Genomic DNA, 26,854 nt, shown 5'->3' with positions numbered 1-26,854 from the left:
AGAGGAGAGGAGAGGAGAGGAGGGGGAAGAGCGCGGCGCGTGCGCCCTGCGGGGGGCGGGTGCTAACGGCCCGCGCGGCTCGAAGCGGCTGAGGGGAGCGCGCAGGCGGGCGGACGGACGGACACACGGACGGACGTCCTCCGGGGGGTCTCCCGCCGCCCGCGGGTACGCTTTCCTTACCTCAGGAGCTGCGCGCAGCCCTTTATAGAGGAGATCGGAACTGCTTTTCAAGAATCACCGCGGCAGGCGGCGAGCTGCAGCGGGCACGGGGCTCTCCCAGCCGTTGGTCAGCGGCGGCGGGGCAGTGCCCGGGCTCCTCCTGTCACGCCTGGCCGTCACCGCGCTGCCCGCAGCAGCTGCTCTGCAGGTTTCCTCAGCAGGAATTCACGAAGCTTCATGAGTAGATACAGGGCATTTTTTCTTTAATAGGTCTATAAGTTAAACATTGCGTTTGTACAGAGTGATGTTTATCTAGTGAACGTAGGAGGAGGTGACGTGTGAAATGTGCGTTTACATTTAGAAATATTTTTTTTTATTTTTTAAATTTAATTATCTTTAAAACTAGAAAACATCTTTTCAAGTAGCATTCACATACGTTTAATGGTGTTTTAATATCTTAGCCAAGTGTGGTGCCAATGGAGTGTGCCGCGTGGACTCGTTCTGAAAGTGCTGATGAAGAGCTGGTTGCAAATGTGCAGTCGTTACGAGATCAGCTGAGGAGAACTGAAAAAAGTCTACAAAGTCTAGGGGAAGAGCTTTCCAGGTACAAGTGTGTTTGGCAATGAGAGTGGTCTGTCACTTGCAGTGTAAATATGTTTTACTGAGTGTAGCGGATTACTGCAAGTAGTTACTTTAGTGCTTTGATCTTGAGTACTCTTTATGAGCAACTTGAAAATAATAAAGAAAAGTGGGGTAACAACTTCTTACTCTCCCTCTTGCCACTAGCACAAGTGAATATTCTGACAACTGCTTTGATGAAACTGCAAACCTCACCCTGGAGGACCTTGTTCAGCCTAATTGCAACCATCAGTGCTCTTCCAACTGCAAGAAGATTGCTGGTAGAACATCTTGCCAGGATTTTCAAAGAAAATCTGAAGTAAATATTGCACTTGATAAGTTTTTTACTGCTTTTGTTTGTTTTATGTTCTATGATTATGAGATTTTCTTGCTCTTAGAACTTCCATACACTTTATCCTCGAGTAGCTGTATCACAGAGCACTCTTTAAACATAATATGATATACATATATTTGTTCAGCAGATATTCCAATGGAGTATACATTCCTGCAATATGCACATATATGTAGAGATAAATATATATATTTTTTTATGTCTAGTCTGAATTGACACCTATAACTTATGATAAATCTGTGGAAGAAAATGAACGTCTTAGGGAGAAGCTGAATGATCTTCGTGAGCAAAATGCATCTGTGGCTTCTCAGAACCACTACCTCAAGAATAAAGCTGAAACAATGAACTTGGAATTGATGCAGTTAAAAACAAAAGTATGTATCTTTAAATGTATTTGCTTTCAAAAACAAACAAAAGCACGAGGGACCATGTCTTCTGATTTTTTTTTCAACTTCAATATTTAGAGTTTGTTCTTATACATACATTCTATACAATTTTTAATAGTCACATTACTGTTTAGTACAATTCAGTGATAATTTTGGAACAGAATAGTTTGGAATCTCTTTCTCCATGAACAGAACATCTATTAATTTGATCTATTTATGTTCCAAAATTTAATCTTAAAGCCAATAAGTCATAGAATGCAAGTAAGTTGGAATGACAAATTGTTACACAAGGTGATAAATCAAGGGGGGGAAGCCTTTCCTGCTCTTCACTTCATAAATCTTAGTTTGCTAATAAAGAGATAGAAGAATAAATTATATAAGAGAATAGTTCAGTGATGTATTTAGCACTGTACATTTGTGTGACTATATTTTTCTGAGCAATATTAATGTGAGTAATAATGCATAGTAGTCATTTGTCTAGGAAACGAAAAATAACATTTTGGGTTTGAATTGTATTGCTGTTTTGAAAAAGTAAAGATGAATTAGAAGGAATTATTGTAGTTAATCATTACTGTTTTAATATATGCTTTGTATATATACTTTTTAGGGCAATTGTTATTCTTTGTTTATATGTAACACTGATAAAATGTAGCTATGCTTAAATCTTTTTGTTTGACAATTGCTATTTTCAAGGCAGTGCAAATAAGTAGATAAGCAAAATATTTGTCTGTCTGGCCTAGAAAGAACAAGCAGAGGAACATAAACCTTTGGGGAAAAAGACAGAGACAAGATCAACATGTAAAGAAATCACTCTCTGTTAGACAGCATACCAAGCTGGAATGGTGCTAGGGAACTGGAATTAAAAGAGCAGAAAGCTGGAGGTCAGTTTGTGTTATGAACAAGCATCTTCTACAGCAAAGTGAAGAGCACTGTGTCATTCAGTAGGCAGATAGTTTGCAAGCATCTCATCTAAAGGTATATACATAAGCACTAATGAAGCCTTAAATATGTTTGTATTTCAGATTTCTTATCTTGAATCAACTTTAGGTACACGTTTAGTCAGCATTCCTAAGTTAGAAGAACGGATTGTAAATCTCGAAGCAGAAATTTCAGCTCAAGATAAAATTTTAAGGTAACGTACTTCGTAATACTATTATGGTCTGCTTTCTAGTTGCATCTGTTTTTTTAGGATCACATAATTACTGTTTCATTGTGGGTCATGTAATCTAGAGCTTGAAGCTTTCATTTTTAGGGCAATGTATATGAGGAGGGAGGTGTTCTATTTTGTGCATACATCCTATGTGGAGAATGCACATCAAGAAAGGGAAAAACATAGTAAAGGGAAAAAAAAACAGTTTATAATCTATACTGAACATGAATGCACTTACATGTATAACTGAATAGAATGATTGTATGCCACATGACTGTACAACTTCTATAATAAACAATTGAAAAGCAGTATTTTCAAATGTGACTGTGTACCACGTAGCACAAAGGATTCTTTCTTTACAACTATATTAATCAATACAAATGACCAAATAAAGCTAATGTAATCAATGTCCAGAGGATGTCAGGTAGACACACCTGGTTGTCAGCTTATCTTAAAACCTCATGCTGTATAATATTAAAAGAATGCCTCAAAAGTCCATTTTCACAAAACGAGTAAAAATACTTACCTTACCTTAGTGTTGTTTACCATGTATATGTGCTGGCCAGTCACATATTTCTAGAAAAATAGCGATTCCTGTGTTCAGGTGACACAATCCCAGACATCTAGGTCCTTGGCAGTTGTGACACGTGATGCCTACTGATGTGTTTGAACATCACTCCAGACATAATGCTGGGGAGTCTTATGGTCCATCTGGAAGCTGTGGGTTGTCCTAAACCTGGTTTTGAGAGTTGCGATATGTTTGACTAGCTCTTCTCAAACAGCATGTGCAGAAAAGTTTCCACTCCTTGCCTTCCTCATTTTTTTTAAAGGTTTCTTTATGAAAAAAACCTCCTGTTTTTAAATCACTCTTTGTTTATTTGCCAGAGATACAGAAGATAAACTAGAGCAAAGCCAAAAAACAATAATGGAAAGAGAAAGCATGTTGCACAGATATAAAAAGGACTATAAAAATTTGAAAATGGAGTTAATTGAACGAAGCAAGCAAGGAGAAAGGTGACTAAGTGGTTTTAATAAAATAAATATAAAATAATAATGCTTAAGTGTTTATTCCTTTTGGCAGATGTTTACTTTATGGAATGAAATTATTTCTATGCTTTATCAATACTACTTTAAAAAAGAAAAGGGGAAATTGGCCTTTCTGTAAAGGCTGTTTTAAGTAAGCTTTTTTTTTTGGTTTGAAGCTTGCTGGTAGTTGCAGGCTGATCCATTACACTAAAATGTAATTTAGCTGCTTATCCAGTTTATTATGTGTTTTTTCCCTTCACAATAAATGTTCTTTAGTGCTGAAATTTGTCCAGAATGTATTTTTCCTGGATTATTTTTTGATTCTGTCTTGCAAGAATCTACATCATATGCTTTTTGTGTTTCAAGTGTATGATGTTGTGATGAACAGAACTAGTTAGCAGTACACAGTGCTGTGTTGTGGGGGTACGTGTGGGGAAAGCAATAGAAATGCAACTTACCTGAGAGAATCATAAAATGGTTTGGGTTGGAAGGAACCTTAAAGATCACCCAGTTCCAACCCTCCTGCTATGGGCAGGGACACCTTTCACTAGATCAGGCTGTTTTTTGTGTTATCTTTAATTTTATCTATATGTATGGTACAATTGAGAAGGGCACTATGAGAGCAGGAAAACAGTGAAACAGTTGGCAGTGGGGGTTGCTTCTTTGAATGCGTGTTTACCTGATACCACCCCAGTCTGTTTCCTTCACTTATTAATGTTATCTCTCTAGTATTCCCAAAATAATTTATCCTTTGATCAGTTCCTATCAGACCTGGCAAGGGGGCAGGAGAATTATATAAATAGCAAATGCTCTTTAAAGAGCATCAAAAATGCTTATTTTTAGGTTCATAGTATTATTGGAATTTTACTTAACATGCAAAAATCACATTTAAAATGTATTCATGCCTTGTGACACTTTTTTTTTTTATCTAGGGGCTTGGGAATTTTGATGGAGAAAAGAAATTACCTGAAGTTGTTAATTTGGTTGTTTGTTCTGTTTCCTATAACTGGATGAAGGAGTTAATAAATCGCTGAAATTCTCTCTTTTTTAATTTTTATGCTGCTTTGCAGAACAGAACAGCAAAGAAATGACGCTTTGTTGAATGCTGAGGAGCTGACAAGAGTTTTCAAAAAGTATAACGAGAAAATAATTGAAAAATTAGAAAAAGTGGGTTTATTTTCTTTACTTGTTTTTGCCACTCTTTTAGTACTTTCCTTTTAGTATGCCGGGCAGCAAACAGCTATGGGTACACTGGTGGATCAGTTGTTTCTGCTTGTTCATGACTAAGTCTTAAGAGAGGTGGGATGTGATAAGCAACTGTCGGTGGTGATAACGCCAGTTTATACAGTTTAAAACTTTGTACAGTGTGGTTCTTACTCATCCCTGAAGTCCCTGGGGTATCCTAACAATGCTGCTGTTTCTTGTCTCTTGCCTGCAGCTGGGAATCTTATATTTTTAAAGGTTTACAATCCTTTTCAAAGAATTGTTTTGACTCCATCTTTATAATCTGTCCAATGAAATGCATGCTAGAGAACAGCTGAGATAAAAATGAATTCATATCCCACAGTTCTTATGGTCAAAATGTTTCCTGCCTTTCAGAAGGAGAAATTATACAGGCTTCAGACTGTTGTCTCTTATGGGGAATTTTGATTTGATTTGATTTCTTTCCTTTTGGAAGGAGATTGCCAACCTCAAATGTGCCCTAAAATATTAAACCAAAATGACGTTACATTTTCCCAAATGATGGGGTAGGGGGAGGTGGGGGAATGTTTTCTGCTATTCTCATTTTACTCATAACAGAATTCTCTATATGCTTAACATGGGGGGTGAGTGGAGAGAACAAACAGCATAATGTTCGTAGTATTTTTCTTAAAATACAATAACAAAAAAAAAACACACCACACCTTCAAAACTAGACTATTGCTACACAGTAATGAAAACTTACTTTTTAAGGTTCAAGCTGAAAAAGAAGCCTTGGAAAAATATTTAACTAATTGTGAAAAAGAAAAAGAGAAGTTAAATGAAAATTGTATCAGCTACAGGAAGGATCTCAACACCCTAGAAGAGCAATTAAGGTAACACAGGCTTTTAAAAAATCCTGTAGTTATTTTACTATTAGTTATTTGGAAGAAATTTCATGTTCAACTGTCACTGGGAAACTGCTTCTCAATTTGCACAGTTCAAACCAGATCAGGACCAGAATCAGTGAACGCTTAAGGTTTCCCTGTTGTATTGTTGATATTTATCCTAATACTAGACACATTAAAAAATACGTTGCTTATTATATGCATACACCTACAGATTTTTAAATGCTCTTCTGTAGCAAATCCCACATGCTGCCACACATTCACAGTTACAAACACTTCTACAGCTTTCTGGGAGCATGGGTTGCCCTGCTTGCCCACAGTTTCTGTGGGAGGTGTGGGTGTTCTGTTCTTTCTTTTGTAGTATACCTTTCTGCTGCCTACAGTCTGCTAATATACATGCTGGTGAAAAAGCACCCTAAGTGTTCACCTGCACTGTGAGGTGTGAGTGCTTACTTGTTGCACATTGTCCTGTCAGTCCCTAGCTAGAATGAAGGCTTTTCTCAGCGTCCAATGTGGAGGTTGCACTCAAGTCTGAAGGGAGGCTTTAATGCTGGCTGCAGCTTCTGTTGGTGTCCAGCCAGGTTTGACTGCTGTTTTTTTCCACTCCAAGCTCCTTTCTCACTGTTAGGAATTTTTGTGCTTCCTATGTGTTTCTTTTCAAGCAGAATCCATCTTTGTTACCAAATTTTTTGATAATTCTCTAATTAGTTTAGATGTAGTAAGTTGTTATACCCTTTTTAGCATTATTAGGTTTAGACAAACACTTCCTCAGGCAGTTTTGGGTATCCCTTTTGCACACGCTATCCACACTCATTCCTGTCTTGACAATTGTTCTTTAAGCCATTTTGCCAATAGCAGATGGTGTGAGCACCCTTATGCCAGCTTGAGCCTGTTGAATAGCTTTCTGTTGCTGATGAGGACCTTTCCTCTAGGCTGCCTTTTTTTTTCCTGTTAAATTGTGCTGATTTTGGCACTCATCAAGACCTTTGAGCTAATTCAGTTTGCTAAACCAACAGGTAACTTAAAAAAAAAAGTGCGTAATTTATGATGGGCTAAAAATACTATCTCACTGTACACTTGGATATGAAGATAGAGAAGAAATAGTACTCCTTGCGTTTGCTTGTAACAGAGTACTAGATTAGCTCAGTCTTAGTGTGTTACCTTCATCCTCTGTCTTAGATACAGTTATACAGTTATTTTATCCCTTTCTTAAATTTCCTTGGCTTCAGCACAGTTAAAGTTACCTTGATATATTTCCTATCAATGACTACTGTGACATTGCTTGAAACTTTAAGTTGCTTGAAAAAGAAAGATAGTTTATTCTCTAATTTGCTGACAGCAGTTTGTACTGTGGTTCTTATAAAGAGTGAAAGCATAATAAAAACAGTGAGAACTTTTTGTCCTTTGTGGGGTGGGGTGCTCATTTCTAGATTTTGAAAGGGAAGAAATTACTAAAGCAATGTAGTTATGTTGTGTTCTTCTGGTACTTCTAATAAAGAAAATCCTAATCTATATCGTTGTATTGAGCTATCCCTTTTGAACAGATGTACTTTTTTTTTAGGCAATTAAGGAAAGAGAATCATAGCACAAAAGGGGAAATTAAGACTCTAAAAGCAAAGAACACTGAAATGGTATCAGTGCTGAGTCGGTCTAATCAGAAGATTCTTGAGCTTAAAAGTGAACTTAATGAAAAAGAAACAATACTTAAGGAGAAAAATGCTCTCATTAGTGAAAACAGAAAGCTGAAAGCACTTACTGCACAGCAACGTAACCGCTTGAAATTATGCCATCAAGAAATTGAGGATTCAAGGGAAGAACTCAATGTGCTAGAAACCATTATTTCCCAGTTGTCTTTAAGTACATCTGAAGAGGTACAGTAACTGATGCATCATTCTAGTTTGTGTTTTGCGTCTTAAATAATTCTAACTGACGTTGCATAGAAATTCTGTGAAGTTATTGAGATATAATCTGAGTGTAATATTGTTTTCAAGATGCATGGAGAAATGTTATCTTTGTTTAAATATTTACTTTTTTCTTCTGATTCAAGAACAATGAATAGATGCTTTGGAGTTGATTAATTGGCAAGCATGTAAAATTACATTTTCTTTCCCTCTGTCCTATGTATTTATTCTTCAGCTGAAGGTGTATTCTCCAAAATACAGTATTGTGTTATGTGATGTTGAGATTCTTCTCAACTGAACAGCATGACATTTCCCAGATGGCAGACACATTGTGGCACACAGCCACAAAGAGATAAGCTGAGATAACCTTGACAATGGAGAAATTAGAACAGGAGAGATGTTTTAGGAACTTCTTTTTTTCTTGGAAAGAGAAGGGACACCTTTCCTGACTGCAAATTAACTTTTTTGTTTTACCACAATGAACCCTGGCTTGTGAGCCCAAATCTTGCACTAGTCAAGTTTATGACTAAACTGAATGTGCTTGGCAGTGTTGTTTAAAAAACAAAACAAACAAAAAAAAGTTGTGAACTGATGGGGGTTACTGTAAAGGGACTGCTTGGGAAGCCAGAAAGGACTAGAGAGAAACATGCAAGGTCAGGAGTACAGATTGCATCAGATCTCTTTATTTTTGAAATATAAATGTGAATAGCTGTAAAGAAAACAAAATCAAAAGTATTGTTTCTGTGTGGCCAAAGTGACTCCTGCCCGCGGGAATGTAGTAGTTTTGTATAAAATGTGATGCTTCAGGCTGTTGTGACCATAGACATTTATTTGGATGGTCCTCAAAAGTTGTTTCATGGTCTTATTTGGAAAATGTATTTTAATTTTGTGGAAAAATGAGGGATTACTCTGGTAATTCAATGGAATATTCAGAAGCCCTCTAACCTGAGGGTGAAAAAAATGGTATTAAATGCAATTGCTGAAATCTGAAAGGAAGTATGATGTGGTAAGTACAAAAAGTAGAATTTATGATAGTATGTCCATGTATCTAATTTTTCATGGTAAAAACACTTGTGGTTCTGTGCCTGTACAGAGATATATAAAGGACCGAGGGCCTTAATGTCTATAATTTCCTCCAACGTGAGGTGAACCTGCAGTGCTCTGCAAGCACATAGGAGAATAATTTTAAAGATCAAGTTACCCAAACTTTTAAAATCCTGGCACGTCTTAAAATTATATAATAGTATCATATATGAATTAGTCATACTGTTAGGCAATAAAAAGTCAATTTCGCATTGATTTTGTTTTTCCTTTTACTTTTAGTTCAAATGGCACCACTTGAAACATCAGGTATCCTGTTCATCTACAAAAGAGGCTGTCTCTGAATCTTGTGAATTACGTAAACCTCTGGTTGCAGACCTAAGGTATAACTTCCTGGTTATTGAATTACAACAAGAGGCAGATATTTAGGTGGTACTAGAACTAGCCTGTACAAATAATATTAAATAATTATATCTTTCTTTCGAATAGCATTGAACTGGCAACGAAGGAAGCAGAAATTCAAAAGCCTCACGCCGACTTAACTGTCTGTAATATTGAACATCTTTTGGATGATAATAAAGGACAAGAAAAAAGCGGGTTATGTGGCCTGGAAGCAGAGCCTGTCAAACTTACTAGAGTTCAAGGAGGTAAGCTTGCAAAATAGCTGCACAGTTTTGTCTGATTAATTCACAGAACAGAGGAAGTGTGGTTTTTTTGGTTTTTTTTTGGTGGGGTTCAAATTGGTTTTAGTGGGTCTGTATAATACATCTCTTAGCTAACAGATGTGCTTATGTTGAATAGGGAGCATTTGTCACTTAGGAGTTCTGGAAACTGACACGTTCTCTGGGCCCCAATATTCTTTTTATAGGTAGTTGAGTTACTTGTTACTTGAGCTACAAGTTGTGTTGAAATAGAACCACTTTTTTTTTTTCTTTTTGCAGGTTATGCTAGTTAGTACCTGCTTTTTTTTTTTTTTTTTGATTCTTTTGTTTGTGTCCTGTTGTTACAGAATTTCTGCAATGGCCTCTGCAATCACTGTTAGGATTGCTCCGTGAAATGACTTCAGAGCACCCACATAATGACGTGTGTGTGGGGAGGGGGATGGTGGTGTTCCTTTTTGTTTTTGTTTTCTTGTGAGTCGCAGCTAACAATAATCAAGTTACAGAGAAAAATTAAACAGTCTCGTCTATGTTGGCTTAATATGCTGTCATTAAATTGTTTCTTCTCTTTGGACTGTATGATTACCTGTGTGAGTGCTGCTTTGTATGTTCTCTTATAAAAATAATCTCAAATTATGTTTTCTACTTTGAGAGAGGAAGAAGTGTCAACTGTTGGAACTTATCAGCAAACAATTTGAAAAGGAGAGGCAAAGATTCAAGAAAGAGATAGAAGAATTACGTATTAAACTGACAAAAATAGATGATGAAAATTCTGTTTTGAAGACCAACATGGCTCAGAATGCCAGTCAGTGTCAAATCATACAAGAAGAGCTATTGGAAAAGGCTTCAAAAACTAATAGTTTAGAGCAAGAAGTAAGTAAGTTACTAACAGCACTGAAAAAAATGTATCACACTTTGCTTAGTTCAGTCATCAGACAATCATTATAGAAAAACTGCAGTTGTCATCTTAATTTGAAATTTTGGCATATTTAGAGAGAAATTGGAAATAAACTTTTGAGTATGTGGGAAATTAAGACAGAAGCCTTAATTTGTCTTTGTCAGAAATACTTAGTTTTAAAACTGATGTTCTTAGTGGGCTAGCTTGATTTGTTATGCGGAAAATGTGCATGGTCTTGTTGCTTTGGAATGGCTGAATTAATGTGGAATATTAAGAAGGTAACTGTTCTTTCAATATCTAAGAATTTTTCCTCATTAAATTGCAATACAGTTGCCAGAGATTAACATCAGGAAATAAATCAACCTTCAGCTAGCTCTTCTCTGAATAAATGTTAATATTTACATTCTGGTGCTAATGCATTAGTTCCAGCATAATTTGATTTTTTTCTGATATTTTGTGATATATTGTGATATTTCCTAATAACGAAAATAAATATTATAAATTGGTGGTAACTAATTACAGTATATGGCACTAAATTATCACAGATAGGATGCTTTAGAGGTAAATTGTCCTGAATTCTTCTCTGTGATAAATAAAGATTAATAGAGCTTACAAAAATAAATACACAATTCATAAAAATTATTAATGTATACAAGTAGCTACAACAGAATTGGCAATAAGAAAGCATATAATATACTTGAATAAACCAGAAATGGTTGTCTTCACCTCTGTGTTTTTTTTTCTACATATTTAATTCCAGATAGTAAAGAAATCTTCTCAACTTTCTGCACTTGAGAAACAATTGGAAGAAAAGGCTGTTGCTTATTCTGCTGCTGCAGCAAGAAATGCAGAATTGGAACAGGAACTTATGGTAAGATGTTCATGGTGAGAAACAACTTCTGTATACAATGACATAAATGAAGATCAAAGTTTAAATTAAAGCGTTATTATTCCATGTGGATAGACTTCAGGTCTGCTAGGCAATCTGCATCGTTTTTAGATGACATAGTTTGAAAAGAAGAAAGAAAACCAAACTTTAAATAAAACATGTTTTTTTCCTTGCTTTTGAGCATGATAAGTTGTTAATGGACATGATACTGTTTCCTTTTGATGTGGAAAAATGGAAAAACACAACGAAAATCTAGCCCTATTAAAATGAACTTCAGTACCATTTGTTTTGGTGAGATCATCATTTCATCCATACTATTAAAAAAAAAAAAAAAAAACAGCATTGGGTTTGTTCTCTAAATTTCTTTTCCATACCTTCTTAATAAAATTCCTTGAATGTAGACCTGTGAATAAAAATGTCTTCTAGATGTTAACTTTTGAAGAAGGTGATCTAAAACTTGGAGCACCGTATCTTCCAGTTCTGATGTTATATAAATCTTTCTATTTTTGGGGAGGGGTCAAAAGTTGTGAGCAAAGAAAAGAATCTGTGTTCCTTTTCAATGGAAACATATATTTTAAGAGATTGCACCTGACCATTTTTTTTTTCCTATCAGATGTTCCTTCCTCCACTGACTGGCAGTTGGTTGACCTTAGCAGACCCCATCTCTGTATAGTGGCTGCAGTGGCATGCTACACCTTTATTATAGGTGTGACATCCTTTCAGAGGAGACATATTTTGTATACCTTTAGCATTTTCTGTGGTGTTTGTAAAATCTGGGAACTTGATCATCGAATAATAATTAATATCAGAGCTAACTATTTTTAAGTTCTTCTTGCTGTTGCCATTTTCCAGGGAAAAAATAGCCGCATTCGTGAGTTGGAAACAACTGTCAGTGAAGAACATGAGCAAATAACTTCTGCTTTTGAAAAAGCGAAATTGGTTCATCTTGAGCAGCACAGAGAGATGGAGAAACAGATAGAACTAGTAAGACCTTCTTTGTGTGCTAGTATGTATGCATGATAGATGTGGTAACTTATTTCCTATGTCAATTTCTTCATTTTTTTCAGTAGTTCGAAGACAGACACAATTAAAAATGTATATTATCTTCTTCCTACGTTTTCTGATTTTTAGTTAATTGTCTGTCTAATGCTACACAATCTCATGACTTCTGTCTGAGACATAAATATCTTTTCTGCTCAATTTAACTGCTCAATTGCAGGCTTAAGAATACTGTGGCTCTTTGTATAGACACCTAGTACAAAAAGAAAAAGTAGGATTGTAGCTTCTAAGAGTACTCTTGCTTGCTGAACCTCTGTCAACTTTATGAGCATCTGTATTCAGGAAGAACTGTCAGTGGGATTTTTCATTCTTTGTAGAGGAATTCAGTTGCTTCATGTCATTAGAAATACAACCTCGGCTATTTCTAGCTGTTAAAGAAACTTTTACCTTTTAGTAAAGAATGTATGAGTGTCTTAGTGCCTTGGCTGACAACAGGCAATTATATTCTCGTTCTCTTGTTTCTCCTATTGCTTTAAACTAACAAGGAATTGGGATTTCTTGTTATATTTAATACTGTGCAATACTGTCGATGGCAGAAATCTATTTACTTTTCATTCTTAGTGGTGGGTGAATAAAATTGAATTACATATTTAGATGTATAAGTTCTCTGAAAAAGCTTGTTAAAGTAGTAAACCATTAACTACTTATGGACAGCTTCAGACACAGCTAGACAAGAAACATCAACAACTTGTACAACAAGAAAAAACAATATCTGTTTTGCAACAAGATGTTATACATAAACAGCATCACATTGAATCATTGGATGAGCTACTGATAGAGAGCAGAGAGGTAAGGTTGGCTTTTGACTTTCTTTAAATACAAATCAAGCAAGTGGCTAATCATGAAAAGTACATCCATGGACACGTGGTAAAAATAGAGAAAATGAAAGATAATGTCTTCTTAATTTTCGTTTGACTCATTGACTGAATCTACTACTCCATACTACTCCCCATACTACTCTAAAGTGTGTGAACTTTCATGACTCCTTGTTGTTTACCATCTCAGCAGTCTGTTTATACCTCTGGTTTGCCCGTTGGGCTTCTTGCTTTAATTAAGGAAAAGAGATCTGGATAAAGAACTACTGCATTTATTCTGCACTAGATGGAAAAATAAGAATGATCTACTATGGCAATCCATGTTCCTTTTAATAATTCCTTTTGATGCAGAGTATGAAGGGACACTTCTTAGGAACCAAATTCTCTTCAAAGTATGATATACACAAATATAGTATGCAAGCTGTATATGTATATGTACAATGATCAATTTTTTGCCTTGACTCCTAGTATGAATTCTTAGTAGCTATACTGTTATTACTGCCAGTATATTTAACTTTTTTTGTTGTTGTTTTGGAAAAAAATGCTTAAACAGGAAATGAAAAAACAAAACATCAAAAAAGATGAGGGACTGAAGATACTGCAGAGTCGGTTAACTGAACAAACAATCAAAGTTAGTAAACTCTTTGTAATTTTCAATTAATAGTTTTAAAGTATGCAATAGTCATGTCTTCTTTTCTTATCCTTTGTGGACAAACTATGTTGAGGCTGTTTTACAGACATGTCTTGCACAAATATTTCAGAAATTGTTAGACTGAAGTCTTCCCACTACTTTTTTTTTTTTTTTTTTTTTTAATAAAAGCTATGGTGGAATCTGCCGTAAGAGATTATGCAATGCATAATTGCCTTATTAAACTACTATAGTTACAAATTGGGCAGATTTGTACTTGTACTTTGAAAGCAAGAGGTTGCCTAACAAAGGTAATATTTCATAGGTTTTTGCTCTAGGTATAGTTTAGCCATACGATATCATAATACTGGTCGTCTATTAAAACAAAGAACAAAACCATCTGTACTACTTCTTAGTGTTTGCTTGGTATTTTCCATGCAATAATTGCAACAGTTTTACTAAACATTATCATGTGGTGACTTAACACAGTCAGTATTCAGGCAGTATTAGATTTTCAGGATATTACCAGGAGAAGATACTCGTGACATAGCTGGTAGCATGTTCTCTGAATTTGTGTTGGATCAGTTTTCTTTTTTGAGTGTCTTTCTAGTATTTGGATTGTTTTCCAGAGACTTAAAATTAGGACCCCTGATCTCTTACATTTCTGAATGTTATTTCAGTTCTTTGAAGCTTATAATCTTTCACATCTGTTTTAACACTCTTAGATTAAAATATTTTTGTGTAAGATGTCTGAAAAGCTATATATTTTCAACATTTTTGGACTACTAACTAGTTAATAAAAAATAGCTAATTTGCAGTAATTTTTACATTCAACTAGGTGAAACAACTTGGGTCAGCACTAGATATATGTAAGGAAGAACTTGCTCTGTATTTAAGTCAGTTGGAAGAAAATAAGGAGATGTTTGAAAATCAGCTCAAAAAGAAATCTGAAGAGGTAATAATTTTAGTGGTTCTTCTGTGTTGCAGAGAAGGCTGTTGCTCTGATTTGTTTAATCTAAAAAGCTTGTGAAATAAGAAACAAAGCCTTTGCAGCATAAATTGTGATGAGGAACTTAGCTGGGGGCAAATACTATACATTTTGTGAGGGTAAAGGGGAAAAGCATAACTGAGAAATGTTGGATAAACCTAGGAAAAAGGAATACCAATAGAAATTAGTTGTTTAAAGAAGTAACAGGATTAAAGAAATCATTGTCGTACAGAATGGGGAGCATGCTATTGCAATATAAAGTTACATGTTTGTAGTTGATTTGTGTCACAAGTATCTCAATGGGGAAGAAGTCCTGGGGATAAGAAAACTTCTACTTCAAGCCACTGAGTTTTTATCATGCTTCTCACTGTTACATGAAAAAATGTAATAAAAATGCATTAAAAATGTTTACTGTAATGGAAAGTAAATGTATTTTTCAGGTTTTTTATTTACAAAAGGAAATAAAACTGAAAGGTCATGATCTTCAGGACACAAGTGAACAAAATATTCTTCTGCAACAAACCTTGCATCATCAGCAGCAAATGTTGCAGCAAGAAACTATTAGAAATGGGGAACTGGAAGATAATCAAATTAAGCTTGAAAAACAGGTACAATACCATGGAAAGAGTCTACGTAAGGACAGTTGTTTAAATTCTTTTATATGCATTTTTGTAACAACTTTAGAATCTGAATGTTTATCTGATAACTGAGGTGATAGTTGTTAATTTAGATATATCTAAAATAAAGGAATTACAGTTTGTTTTGTATTAAAGCAAGCTCTTTGCTATCAAAAACCTCTTGTATTTTTCTGGCTAAGTAGTTGGGAAATCAAGCCCTAGACTTTAGTTAAGGTGAGGTTTATTGAAATTCAAAAGTTAAACCTAGTTACACTTACTCAAAAACATTTGTCTTCTAGATGTGACTGCAAAGTTGTAGTGTTAAACTACATACAATTTTAGACTGTATCTGTTGTATTAATGGTGTGTGAATTACAAGGATGTATTTTTCTTTGTTACATAGTTTAAAAGTTGTATATATACATATTTAAATACACTTTTAAATAGGTATCTACTTTGGAACAAGAACTTCAGAAACAGAAAGCACGTGCAGAAGATGAGTTGAGAAAGGTAGAAGAGAAGCTTTGTCTAGCTTCTCAGGGAGCAGATTTAAACAGAATGAAGGTAGATGAACTTAACAGTATAATCAGGTAGGTTTAGAACAACTGAGAGGAATATTCTGCATATAGATGTAACAATGCTTGCTCTGAAATGGTATTCAGCTATGTAATTACCGTTCAGTCTCTGGGTAATAGATGGGAATTTAGAAAGTTTCTAAGTAGCAGAGGCATGAGGTTCTGGAACAGACTTCAAATGGAATTAATATGTGTACAGGCAACCTATTTAGTCTAAAAATGGCACTTCATAATACAATTCAATTCATAAATATATCAAAGTGTTTGTACTTTGAGGAGGGCTTGGTATTCTTAGAGAATGTCTTCTTGTTGCAAGAAAAACCTACTTTACATGACTTCTTGTTGTTCCTATGAATGTCACAGTTACATAATTGATGGGAATAATGATAATTCTACTTCTGTAAGATCTTTTCCTAACAAACTTCCTTTAACTTTACTGCTTCAACTGAACTTGACAGGATCTGCTGTGTATTTGTGGCCAATCTGCTAACAGAATTCCACTAGATTCAATAATATTATTCACTATTCACAGAGCATGTGAATAGATTTGCTGCTTTTGTTATTACAAGGGTCATTTTGTTCTGGCTGCATCTTTTATTTAGGCAGATTAAGTTGGAGACAGATCGATACAAGAATGAACTTACTATTATGGAAAAAGAAGTAGTACAATTAAAAAGAGATGCTGAAGACAAAGCAATGCAAATAAATCAATTGGATGTCACTTTGAAAGAAGCACAATCAGTACTCAATGAAAAGACAAATGAGGGTAATTTAGCTATTTTGTTTTTCGGGCTTCCTTTAATCATGCTGTATCTCTGTGTATTAGGTTTGATATTTTCCCTTTTTATTATTAAGTACAAGCAAGTCAGAATATGGTAGTTTTGAGGGTTTTTCCATGGTCATATTTTTAAATTTGTTGGTAATTCAATAGTTAAACAAACCACCGACTTATTTTCAAAGGGTTTCTGCAAATTCGCTTTTTTGTGGGTATACCCTTACCCTATGTGAAATGACTAAGCAGGTTTGCCTCTGTAAGCTGGCAATGCAGATCCTTAATGTGGTAATCAAACAAGACACACAAATTTAACAAAGTTGTAATGCCATTCATGAAAATTCAATTTCAAAGAAAAAAAGTACACAAGAGCTTGTGGAAATAAGCTTTCTAACCACTCCTTTTCCATTTACTTTTACCATTCTTTTAAACTGGAGGCTTACTAACAATTCTGTTAGCATTTTTTGTAGCAGTGTATATTCATTTACTATATTGTCTCTCTTTTCTCATTGACAAAATGTTTTAGACTTGAAATTTGAGTATGCATCTATTAGAGACTGTGAACTGAATAGAAAATGGTGAAGACTTAAGTTCCATGAAAGGGTGGTTGTATAATTTCATTGTCTTTCTAGATTTTCCTAAAAATAGTGATACTGAAAATAGGTTACCAGTGCTAATAGACAGTGGTGTTCATAAAGAGCCTGACTTACTGATGATTCAACACTTCGATTTGATTTGTGTGTGTGTCTGTAAAACAGTGAATGATTTAGAAGATAAGCTGCTTCAAAGTGAGACTTGCCACAGGGAAGCATTACAGAAAATAGTAGAACTGGAATCTGCATTACAGAATGCCAATGGAGAATTAAAAATCACTTTAACACAACTTCAGGAATTGCAAGAAGCATTACAGAATGCACAGTCCTCTCTAGAAGAGAAACATGTTGCTGTCATGAATCTAACAGCTGAGCTCAGGTAAGCTGCTATCTTTTCTGTCATGAAAACTGAGTTACATTATTGTTTGATTAGGAATAGCACATAGTTTGGATGGTCTTTTTAAAATCTTTTTACCAGCTGTCTCTAACCGTCAGGTGGTTTGTGGCTGTAGGATAACATGGTGCAGTAGCTTCTCAGCTCACTTGTAATTTCTAAGTGGTGGTGAGTTCTTTTTTGCAAACTGTTTTAAAATCTGTTTAGATTTTTTTTTGAATCCCAAATCTGTGGAAATGATAGTAAAAGGTATAAATTTCTTTTGTAGTGAAATTCTCAATTTTACATTCTGGCCATAAACTAGTGATACCTCTATTTACTACTGTTTTTCAACAATGTGTTGTCCTGATAACCAGTTAAATAGCTTGAATAATGAAGTTATTGGGAGATCTCCACAAGGAAATTATCACAATTACTGTGTTTGGGTTTGTCCTTCCAATCAGTAGATTCACACTTTAAAGTAATCTGGCTTTAAGCAATAGATGTGATGTTTTTCAAGCTGAAATTCAATCGCTTGAAGTTAAGCAATTGAATGTGCATTAAGCAGTTAAACATATGTGAATTTCAGGTATTGCAAGGGAGAAATTGAAGACAAAAAGCAAGAACTGCTTGACATGGACCAAGCACTGAAAGAAAGGAATTGGGAACTGAAACAAAGAGCAGCTCAGGTCAGATTGTTTTCAAGTATGTTACTGACAGCTGTTCCTATTATGTGGTATTGTGATACTTTATAAAAAGTATACTAGATTTAATTGTGTTAACGTATCATTCCAAACTGTACTGCTAAGCTAGCCATAGTATTGACTGTAAAACTTGCTGTATCTTCCTGAAGCATTATGGCAACAGGAAAAATCAGGTTGTGCTCCCCTAAAGGGGCACAAAATATTATTTTAATAGAACAGAAGCGTCATGTAAACCTATCCCATAAGTCTTTTAGTAAAAAAGTTGCAGGACAACTGTTGACATACTGATTTTTGATAAAAGGGAGGAAAGATCTGCACTGACATGTGCCGTGAGATGATAGATTCCTTTCCTGGTTTTCACTGGATCCTATTTAATTAGATCTAAAGCAATCTCTAAATATAAAACAGCATATTTACTGTGAAGAAATTCTGTATCTCACGTGAAATATTTTCAGTCTTTTGATTTGGCTTCAGCATTTGGTACTCCTTGTGGAAAAGCTATTATTTTGTCACTTACAATTAGCCCTTAGCCTTCTAATTGCTACTTCCTGCAAGAATTAACAGCATGTGTATCCAATAATATTTGAAGTGCAAAAAAAAATACATCTGTAGAAGGAACTGAGACTGTAACGAGGTCAGATCTTCCAGTATATTCTTGTCACAGCACGCTGTGAGCTGCTCTGGGAGTTCACCAACGCAACAGAATTAATTTATGTATTTTGCTTTGGCAAAAATTGGCACTTTCTAACATGATGGACAAGTATAATGAACTACTAATTAAATTCAGATTAAACTGAATTAAATTCTACTTGGTTTGTATTCTGTGTATCTGATGACCAAATGTGTTCCGTTAGGGACTTTTTTTTCCCCAAATTTTCCACTTTGCTCTTTGTGTTTTGCCCCTGGTTTTCAAATGAGGAAGCTAGGGTGCATTTTTATTTTGACTTCTTGGAAGAATATTTCTGAGACTACAAGAGTTTAGTTTAATTCCTTTTGCTATCATATTTTATAATGTTGCTGCTTCAATTCTGCATAGTAGTTCAAAATAATGTCTCCTTTTTTCCTGTTTTATATCTAGATTACACAGTTGGATATGATGGTTCGTGAACATAGGGGAGAAATGGATCAACAAATAATTCAATTAGAGAGCAGTTTAGAGAAATCTGAATTAGAAGTTAAGGAATGCAACAAACAGGTAATTCTTGCTTTAAAACACGGTTTCCCTGACAAAGGACAAATGATTATATAAGAATGTCTGGTTCTGGAATGTCTGGCCAGGTTTAACCTGGAAGAGAATACTGGTGCCGTGTTGTAGGGAGGGAAAGAATACCTTAATATATTAGCAAAAATATTTTATTTGACAATTAAAACTATTACAGGGATATGACAGCGCAAAAATGAAGATGTGTCTTTCTACTTAATAAGATAATTCCCAAATTATCTTATTCCCAATTCCTGAATGCTCTGCTGATATAGGAAAAAGTTAGCAAAATAAAATCAAAAATTAGCAAGGGATCCCAAAGTCAGTATTAATATTGGCAGCGTTTGTAATTTTTTTTTTAATTGTTCTGATTTCATTAAAATAACTGTCCTGATATTATTGCATTTTCTGTTCAGATTGAGAGCTTAGAGAACAAACTCCAGCATTCTAAAGATGAGCTTCGTGAAAAGGAGTTTGAAATACTTCAAAGAGATCAAGAAATAAATCAGCTGAAGAAGAAAATTGAAAGAAAGCAACAGAGCCTGGAAGCTCTTGAGAAGGTGAAATGCTCCTTGGATTTCAATCCCCTCCCCTTAGTAACTGTTACTCACAACGTACTGCACAATTCTTACTACTTAGGCCCATGTGATTGTTTAATAAACAATGCAAGTAAAACAGCCTTCTCACTAAAGAGAGTGCTTGCAAATACTGTGGAGTTACCTACTTAAATTCTTTAGTAGAGTTCATTTACAACAAATAGTCAAATTTTTAATGCCATTACTGTAACTGCCTAGAAAGAATTGTACGGTGTGGTGTCTCTTTAGAATAACTGTCATTACTTCTCCCCATATAACTGTATTGTATATCCTGATTTTTGCTGGATCTTAATGCCCCAAAATCCAACCAGTTTAATGATTTAGAACTTAAAAATTTATTGGCAGACTTGTCTGTTTTGTGAAGAAATTAAAATATTGATCATCTTTAATAATCTGATGCTTTGGCTATAGAGATGGTCTTCCTTAAAATTAAATCAACAATCAATCATTGTTCATCCTAATATCTAATCTAAATCTACCCTGTTTTAGTTTAAAGTCATTACTTCTTTTCCTATCACTACATCTCCTGACAATAAGTCCTTCCCCAGCTTTCCTGCATTCCCCTTTAGGCACTGGAAAGCCACTATAAGGTCTCCGCAGAGCCTTCTCTTCTCTAGGCTGAACAACCCCAGCTCTCTCAGCCTATCCCCATAGAAAAGGTGCTCATCTTGGTGTGGCCCTTCTCTGGACTCATTCTATATCAGTGATACTCTGTGATGAGACCTTCTTGTGTCTTAAATATTTATCTTGTGGAAATAATTGCATTAGAAGAGTACTGAGAGCTAGTGTGCTCTTAGGAGCTAGAAGAGGTGTGGTGGTGGTTTTCTTTTTTGCACAGTAGTTGAAGCATACAGATAAAACAGAAAATAGGTAACTTTTTGAATTATACAAATACTTGTTTTCAGGCATATATGAGATGCTCATGAATATGTGTTAAAATAAGCTTTTTATGAATGTGTTACTATATATAAATCAACAAGTTTTGTTACATCTTCCTTTTAAATTTCTGTATTGGCTGCTGTGAGATGACACAGAACTTAGATGGATCACAGATCTGCAGTCTTTTAGAGTCTATTATATTTATAAAGTCTATATTATTTTTATATTTATACAAATGTTATAGTTTTGGGACTTTGTGTTTGATGGGAATTTGGCTTGATTGTATTTTTTATTTTCTTGCTGCTGTTTTTTCCCCTCTGAAAGAGAAGAATGAATGCAGGATGTTTTGAGATTTTTTGTTTGTTTGTTTGTTTTTGAGATCTGTTGTTGTTTACCTGTTACAGACAGTGAAAAACCAGGGGAATTGCATTGGAGACCAGTACAAAGAAACATTAGATTTGGGTCAGCAACTGAAGCTAGAACGAGAACAGCTGCAGCACACTCACTCAGAATTGGTGGAGACTCGTCGAATGTTAGTTCAGGCCCAAAGAGAAGCAGACAGGCTCTTGCATGAATTAGAAGAACTAAACCATTTATCCCAAGAAAAGGTGACTGAATGTTTCAACATTTCAATGCAGAATATACATTCAGTAGTAGTAGAATTTGCTATTAAAAAACTTTTTTTTTTTTTTTGAAAGGATGCATTTGTTTAGGGCTTAAAGTTTTTAATATGCATATTGTAGTTCTGTTTTGAACTCCCACTCTGTGGGAGTGTCCAAATTCTGTTTTTCCTTGCCATTTCACAGTAGTTAGCAGCTTCCTTCTTTTCAGTTCTGAAAAGAGAAAATTTCATTTTTTTTCTGATTAATAATGGACAAAAGAAATGCCCAGATTTAAAATGAAACCAGTGCCAGTGTTTTTTGTTATTACTTACCAGAGTTAACCAAGCTTTTCACCAAAAAGTGGTATTTCCTTTGGTATAGGGAACAGAAAGGGGAAATAGCTGGTATATTTCCATAACTAAATATCTTCAAGGAACTAGACTAAATCAGAACCCACACAGTAGCTGTCTGCCCATTGTCTTTCCTCTTTCTAGTACACAGGTCAGACCCAACTGCAGTTTCTGTTCTCCTTTGAAGACAGGTACTCCTTCTGTAACACCAGTTATTAAAAAAAAAATAATAAAAAAAAAAGAGAATATTGTAGGTTAGGAGGGAGCATTCATTTGTAAAAATGTACTTTTGTCTTTGCCAGTTTTCAATATCTAGAAACATACTGCTGCAGCTATGCGGTCCTGTCTAAGCTTTGGAAGAGTGTTCTCATACAGAGATTTTTTTTTTTTTTGAATAATTTATGAAAGCAACTTCATTACCATCTATTTCAGGTAATTTCCTGTTTGTGCAATCTCTAGAAAACATTCCAGATTCTGAAGTTTCTTTCTTGACCTGTGTAACTACGTTAATGGCAAGCAAACTCCCTCTTATTTAAAGGAGTAAGACTCTACCAGTGTTATTCAGTAGGCTTATATTTGGCTTAAGAGCTAAACGAGAATGTAGCAGCACTTTGACTACCATATTCTAGGCCTTGTCCTAATGTTGATTCCATATGAGCAAAGAAGGAAATGGGTAACCTCATTGTGTTTCGTTACAGAAAATAGAGAAATTGATTCACTTATGTCCTGCGATGTTCTTTCAGGTGGAAATAATGTTTTGCATTTACAGTGTTTTTCAGGTGCAGGCATGATTTATAGTATCTCTTGCTGTCTTTCAGGAATCTCGTGCAAACCGTTTGGCAGAAGAACTGGGTGCTGCCAAAGTTCGTGAAGCTCAACTAGAAGTACAGATGCAATCTGAGATAAACAGGCTTTCTGCAGAAATATGTTCATTAAGAGATGCTTGCCAGAGAGAGGTAAGTACTAGAACTGAAATTGCTCCTGCTATTTTAATTATATTGTCTTTGTTATTCCTTGTCTCGGAATAAGACATCTGAGAAGTCTTCTGTCACTAAAGGTGATCTGCGTTCTAGAGCCTGGGGGCTTGGCTGTGTCCCACCTGGATGTGAAGGTTCTTTCACCGCAGATTGAAGCAGTGTCAGCTCTCCCACCTTGACTTCTGTTAAAGGAGATGATTTAGAAGAGTCAAGGACTGGACAAGAAAGGGTCTCCTACCTAGTGCCTGAACTAAACGCTTCCTTCCCAGACAAAAAAAGTAGTCTGTTAAAAGAATACACACACACCTTCTTTTAAAGCAGTAGCTGATAGGCTTAGTCAAAACTGCTTTCAATCAACCACTTTTATTTGAACAGGGAGAAGGTAGAAGCCTCAAAGACCATTTATGACTTCTGGGTTTTTATGCATCAACTAGATTACAAAGGTATCAGATCCTTGAGAAAGTATCTAGTTGTGAATTGAGTTACCTTCTAAAAATGTAAGATCCACATTTATTCAAAAATAAATTCACATATGCAGGGATTGTCCTCATGTCATGAAATGGCTAAATCCTAAAAGAATGAATCCAGTGTGTTACTGGACTCTTCAGACTCTCACAGTGAGAATGATATAAATGCAATTAAGGATAATTTCTTGTGATAATGTTGTATCTTTCTCAAAGAAGTACACCTGGACAAAATTCTACACCAGATTAAAGTTGCAAAAATAAAAGTAAAAAGAAAAATGTCAATCCAAAGATGTAAGATAAATAGTCTATGTAGCTCATAATGAGATTCTCTCTACTGTTTACCATTTATGCTGGGATTTTTTTTTATTTTTTTATTTTTAGAAACATTCTGTATAAAAATTGAATGCATTACAGAGGTTCTAGCTCCATTCAGAATATTATGTGGTTGCATCTGTGTTTGAAAATGGTGTCTGTCATACCATCCTGTAAGAGAAAACTTTCTACTTCAGTGATGTTTATGGCAGACTTACTGACCAATCTTCTACCTTTGTGCAAGATCTAAACTGTCAGTTAGTAATGTATCTGGGGAAAGCAGCGGGGGTGGGTGTTAAGAGGGATGGTTGTAGCCTCTCTCATTCTTTTTTCCTTAATACACAACTTTTCCTGCCTGTTACAGTGCAGGTTATAAATTGTTCTCTGATTGTTTCCTTGCTGGATTGATTTCTCTCCTGGTCCACTCTTGCCCTTTTGAGATTCATAAAATAACGAGGGCACACATTTTTCAGTTGATTCATTTTGTTCTTACTTTGCTCTAATCTGCGTTGAAGATCTTGTTACAACAGCACTCTCTGGGAAGTTGAACTAACTTTCTTTTATTAAAAAGAAAAAAGATTTGACTTAATTTACAATGGTAGATGACTTATGACAAATTAACTTCTGTGGCCAAATTTCTTACTGAAGTGAGAAATAAAATTTTGTTAATAATGATCGTTGAAGTAAGAAAAAATTAAGTACTTTTTTTCTTCCTTAAATGTAAAAGTCTTTAACTTTTACAATGTTCTTTGTCATATTTCTTAAACTTGAGAAGCGTGCTCATCCGAAAGACCAAGCAAAAAGGCAGATAACAACACAACACCAAAAATTTGGTTCTTATCATGTAAGTGGACAGTTGCAACAGATGAAGCGAGATTTAGAAGAGGCTCAAGATACTGTTACTAATCTGCAACAACAACTTCAGGTTAGAGATGAAATGTTTCATGCTGCAAGTGAAGCATTGCTTGAGGTAAGTTGACTTAACTAGCCATTATACGTAAAGTAGCTAAGGCAATTTTTGCACACAAAAACAAATACAGGATCTTTAACCAACAAAGTGAATTACCGAGTTCTGGTTTTGCATTACTTGCGTTTACTTCATTTGTAATAATTGTTGAGAAACTAGAAATAACTAAAATGCATGTAAATTTGGGCCTGTAAGGCTTAAGAAAAGTTCATGTTTCCCAGCCTCCTGTGTATTATAGAACTATATATAGAACTATTATAGAACTATAATACACAGTATTATAGAACTATAGAGGGCTTTTTTTTTGTTGTTGTTTTGGTATGTGAAAGACATGGAAGGACAATAGGAGGATTCTGCGTCATCTAAGACTTGAGTGTGTCACTTAATCCCAATCAATTTTTGTATATCTATGCCTTCAGAGCTTGATGTTTACAGATATATACATATACATATACATATACATATATATATATATATATATATATATATATATATATATATATATATATTTTTTTTTTTTGCAAAAAGTGGTCTGTATAAAAGTGGTCATATAAAATGCAGAAAGCTATGAGGAAGATGAGACATCTAATACATGGTATAAAATAATTAGAAGTATGTGTAATAGTCTTTCATTCATTAGCTCTAAGCTTATTATGTGCTACTTATAGATGTCTGTGTACTCCATTTATAGCATTCCCTTAAGAGTAAGCATCTAGCTAATAGGGAATAGATGCAACATAATGGATTTTATAGGTATAATTAACAGGAGCCATAGTATATTGTGATGTTACCAAATATTAGACTGCCTGATATGGGCCACAGTAATGGCTAATCTAAATGTAGCTGCTGTGAATCCTGTATGAGAGCAACCATTTTGTTTGCTCTCCTGGTTTTTGTTTTGTATTTTTTTATAAATATACTGCCAAATAATTAAGTCCAGAATGTAAGTTCTTAAAGGAGGAGAAAAAGCCAAGCCCCTTAGAAATTAACAACAAAAAGCATGCTACAACTGACCACGCATTTCTGTTTACTTTATAAAATCCAGAATATATAATATTAATAAGATTTTTTAAATAAGATGCTTGTATTGGTAGAAATCATAGTTTTTTTTTTTCCTTTCACATGGTGGAAGCACTTCGATACTGTCGATATGTTTTTTAAAAACACTTCGTGAATTTTTAGAATCTTAAATTGTGAGGAACTTAAACGAAATAATCCAGTTCACAGAGAAACCTTAAGCCTTACAAAGTGCAATTATTTCAAAAGGCAGTACTCCTTCAAATTCTACATTTTTGTGGAGAATTTGTATATTAATATTTCTTCTCAAAATATGCTGCATAGAATTTTAGTACAGTTCTCTTAAAACTTAACATTGCTTACAAGTTTTTCAACGTTGACTTATTTTGAAAGCAAATGCACTTCAGCTGACAGAACAAGTAAACAGGAATTCAATAATAACTTCAGTCTAGGAGGCAGAGTCTGAGAAAGAAGCCATGGACTTGAGACCTGCGCATAGTTGGCTTAATTTGTTAAGATAGATCTTCAAAATAAAAAATAACATCTTACTGCAAAATGATTTAGATAGGGTAAATTGAATTTGAAGTTTGAAGTTTCTGATCAAAGATATTTTGTTGCAGGGGCAAGAACTGTGAAGGAAGAAATGTTGCCTATTGGACAAGCAGTAACCCAGGAATGCTGTTGCTGGCAACATAATAGTGCATTCAAAGAGGAAATTTTAACATTGTATTTGTAAATTATGAATGTATTTTTAGTGATGCAAAAGCCAATTTTGTTTTTTTCCAACTTTTTTTTGAGATTATTGCCTTAATAAATTCACTTATTTTATTTTTCAGAAATAAATTTTATTTTTAAGTATCTTGAATTGTAGGAACTAATTTCAACTCTAGTGTCATGTAGTCCTCTCTTCCCCCCAGGATTTAAGATGATGTAGCTGTGTGGCACATCTAATAAGAGCAAAATGGTATTATCTTTTTATCAGTTTTTCTTTGGGAATAGTTTTTTGTTGTTTGTTTGTATGTCTTAAGATACTGTCCCTGCAACATTTTATGTTTATTAGAATGAACCTGTGTGTAAGAAATGTTAGGTCACTGATTTGGTCATTAATAGATGCTGGGAAAATCTGTGCGCTTCACTCCAACCAGAGTCTTTCAGATGCAGAGTTGTGTGGGACAGGGCTATAAGGCTTGACTGTT

General features: G+C 34.8%; 1 protein-coding gene across 9 annotated transcripts; it reads left to right on the top strand.

Annotated features, from left to right (window-relative positions):
- Window positions 1–15: 15 nt before the first annotated feature.
- CCDC18 (coiled-coil domain containing 18) lies at window positions 16–26,516 on the top strand. 9 transcript variants are annotated; one of them, XM_068689702.1, is made up of 28 exons: window positions 17–165; window positions 621–763; window positions 946–1,096; window positions 1,336–1,503; window positions 2,538–2,647; window positions 3,551–3,679; window positions 4,762–4,858; window positions 5,645–5,766; window positions 7,340–7,649; window positions 9,003–9,103; window positions 9,210–9,367; window positions 10,032–10,252; window positions 11,038–11,148; window positions 12,019–12,150; window positions 12,880–13,014; window positions 13,594–13,671; window positions 14,507–14,623; window positions 15,097–15,264; window positions 15,721–15,863; window positions 16,451–16,614; window positions 17,379–17,592; window positions 18,176–18,275; window positions 19,369–19,485; window positions 19,908–20,051; window positions 21,371–21,574; window positions 22,737–22,874; window positions 24,447–24,644; window positions 26,279–26,516. In XM_068689702.1, the coding sequence occupies exons 2-28, from the start codon at window positions 636–638 to the stop codon at window positions 26,291–26,293; spliced, it is 3,873 nt and encodes a 1,290-aa protein (XP_068545803.1). In that variant the 5' UTR covers window positions 17–165; window positions 621–635; the 3' UTR covers window positions 26,294–26,516. The 9 variants fall into 9 exon arrangements, 8 of the variants coding, with proteins under 8 accessions (XP_068545810.1, XP_068545803.1, XP_068545808.1 ...); XM_068689706.1 differs by having other exon boundaries at window positions 18–165; window positions 24,450–24,644; XM_068689704.1 differs by having other exon boundaries at window positions 28–165; window positions 626–763.
- Window positions 26,517–26,854: the final 338 nt, after the last annotated feature.

Source organism: Anas acuta, chromosome 8 (assembly GCF_963932015.1).
Source record: "Anas acuta chromosome 8, bAnaAcu1.1, whole genome shotgun sequence".
Lineage (NCBI taxonomy): Eukaryota > Metazoa > Chordata > Aves > Anseriformes > Anatidae > Anas > Anas acuta.
This window is presented reverse-complemented; position numbering and strand designations above follow the sequence as displayed.

What these genes read in the sequence shown, in the direction of transcription:
- CCDC18 (XM_068689702.1), top strand. Translation starts at nt 636, where the DNA reads ATGGAGTGTGCCGCGTGGACTCGTTCTGAAAGTGCTGATGAAGAGCTG. An exon ending in TAACTGAACAAACAATCAAA is followed by an intron (nt 13,672 to 14,506) that starts GTTAGTAAACTC and finishes ACATTCAACTAG; the next exon opens with GTGAAACAACTTGGGTCAGC. An exon ending in AATCTAACAGCTGAGCTCAG is followed by an intron (nt 17,593 to 18,175) that starts GTAAGCTGCTAT and finishes TGTGAATTTCAG; the next exon opens with GTATTGCAAGGGAGAAATTG.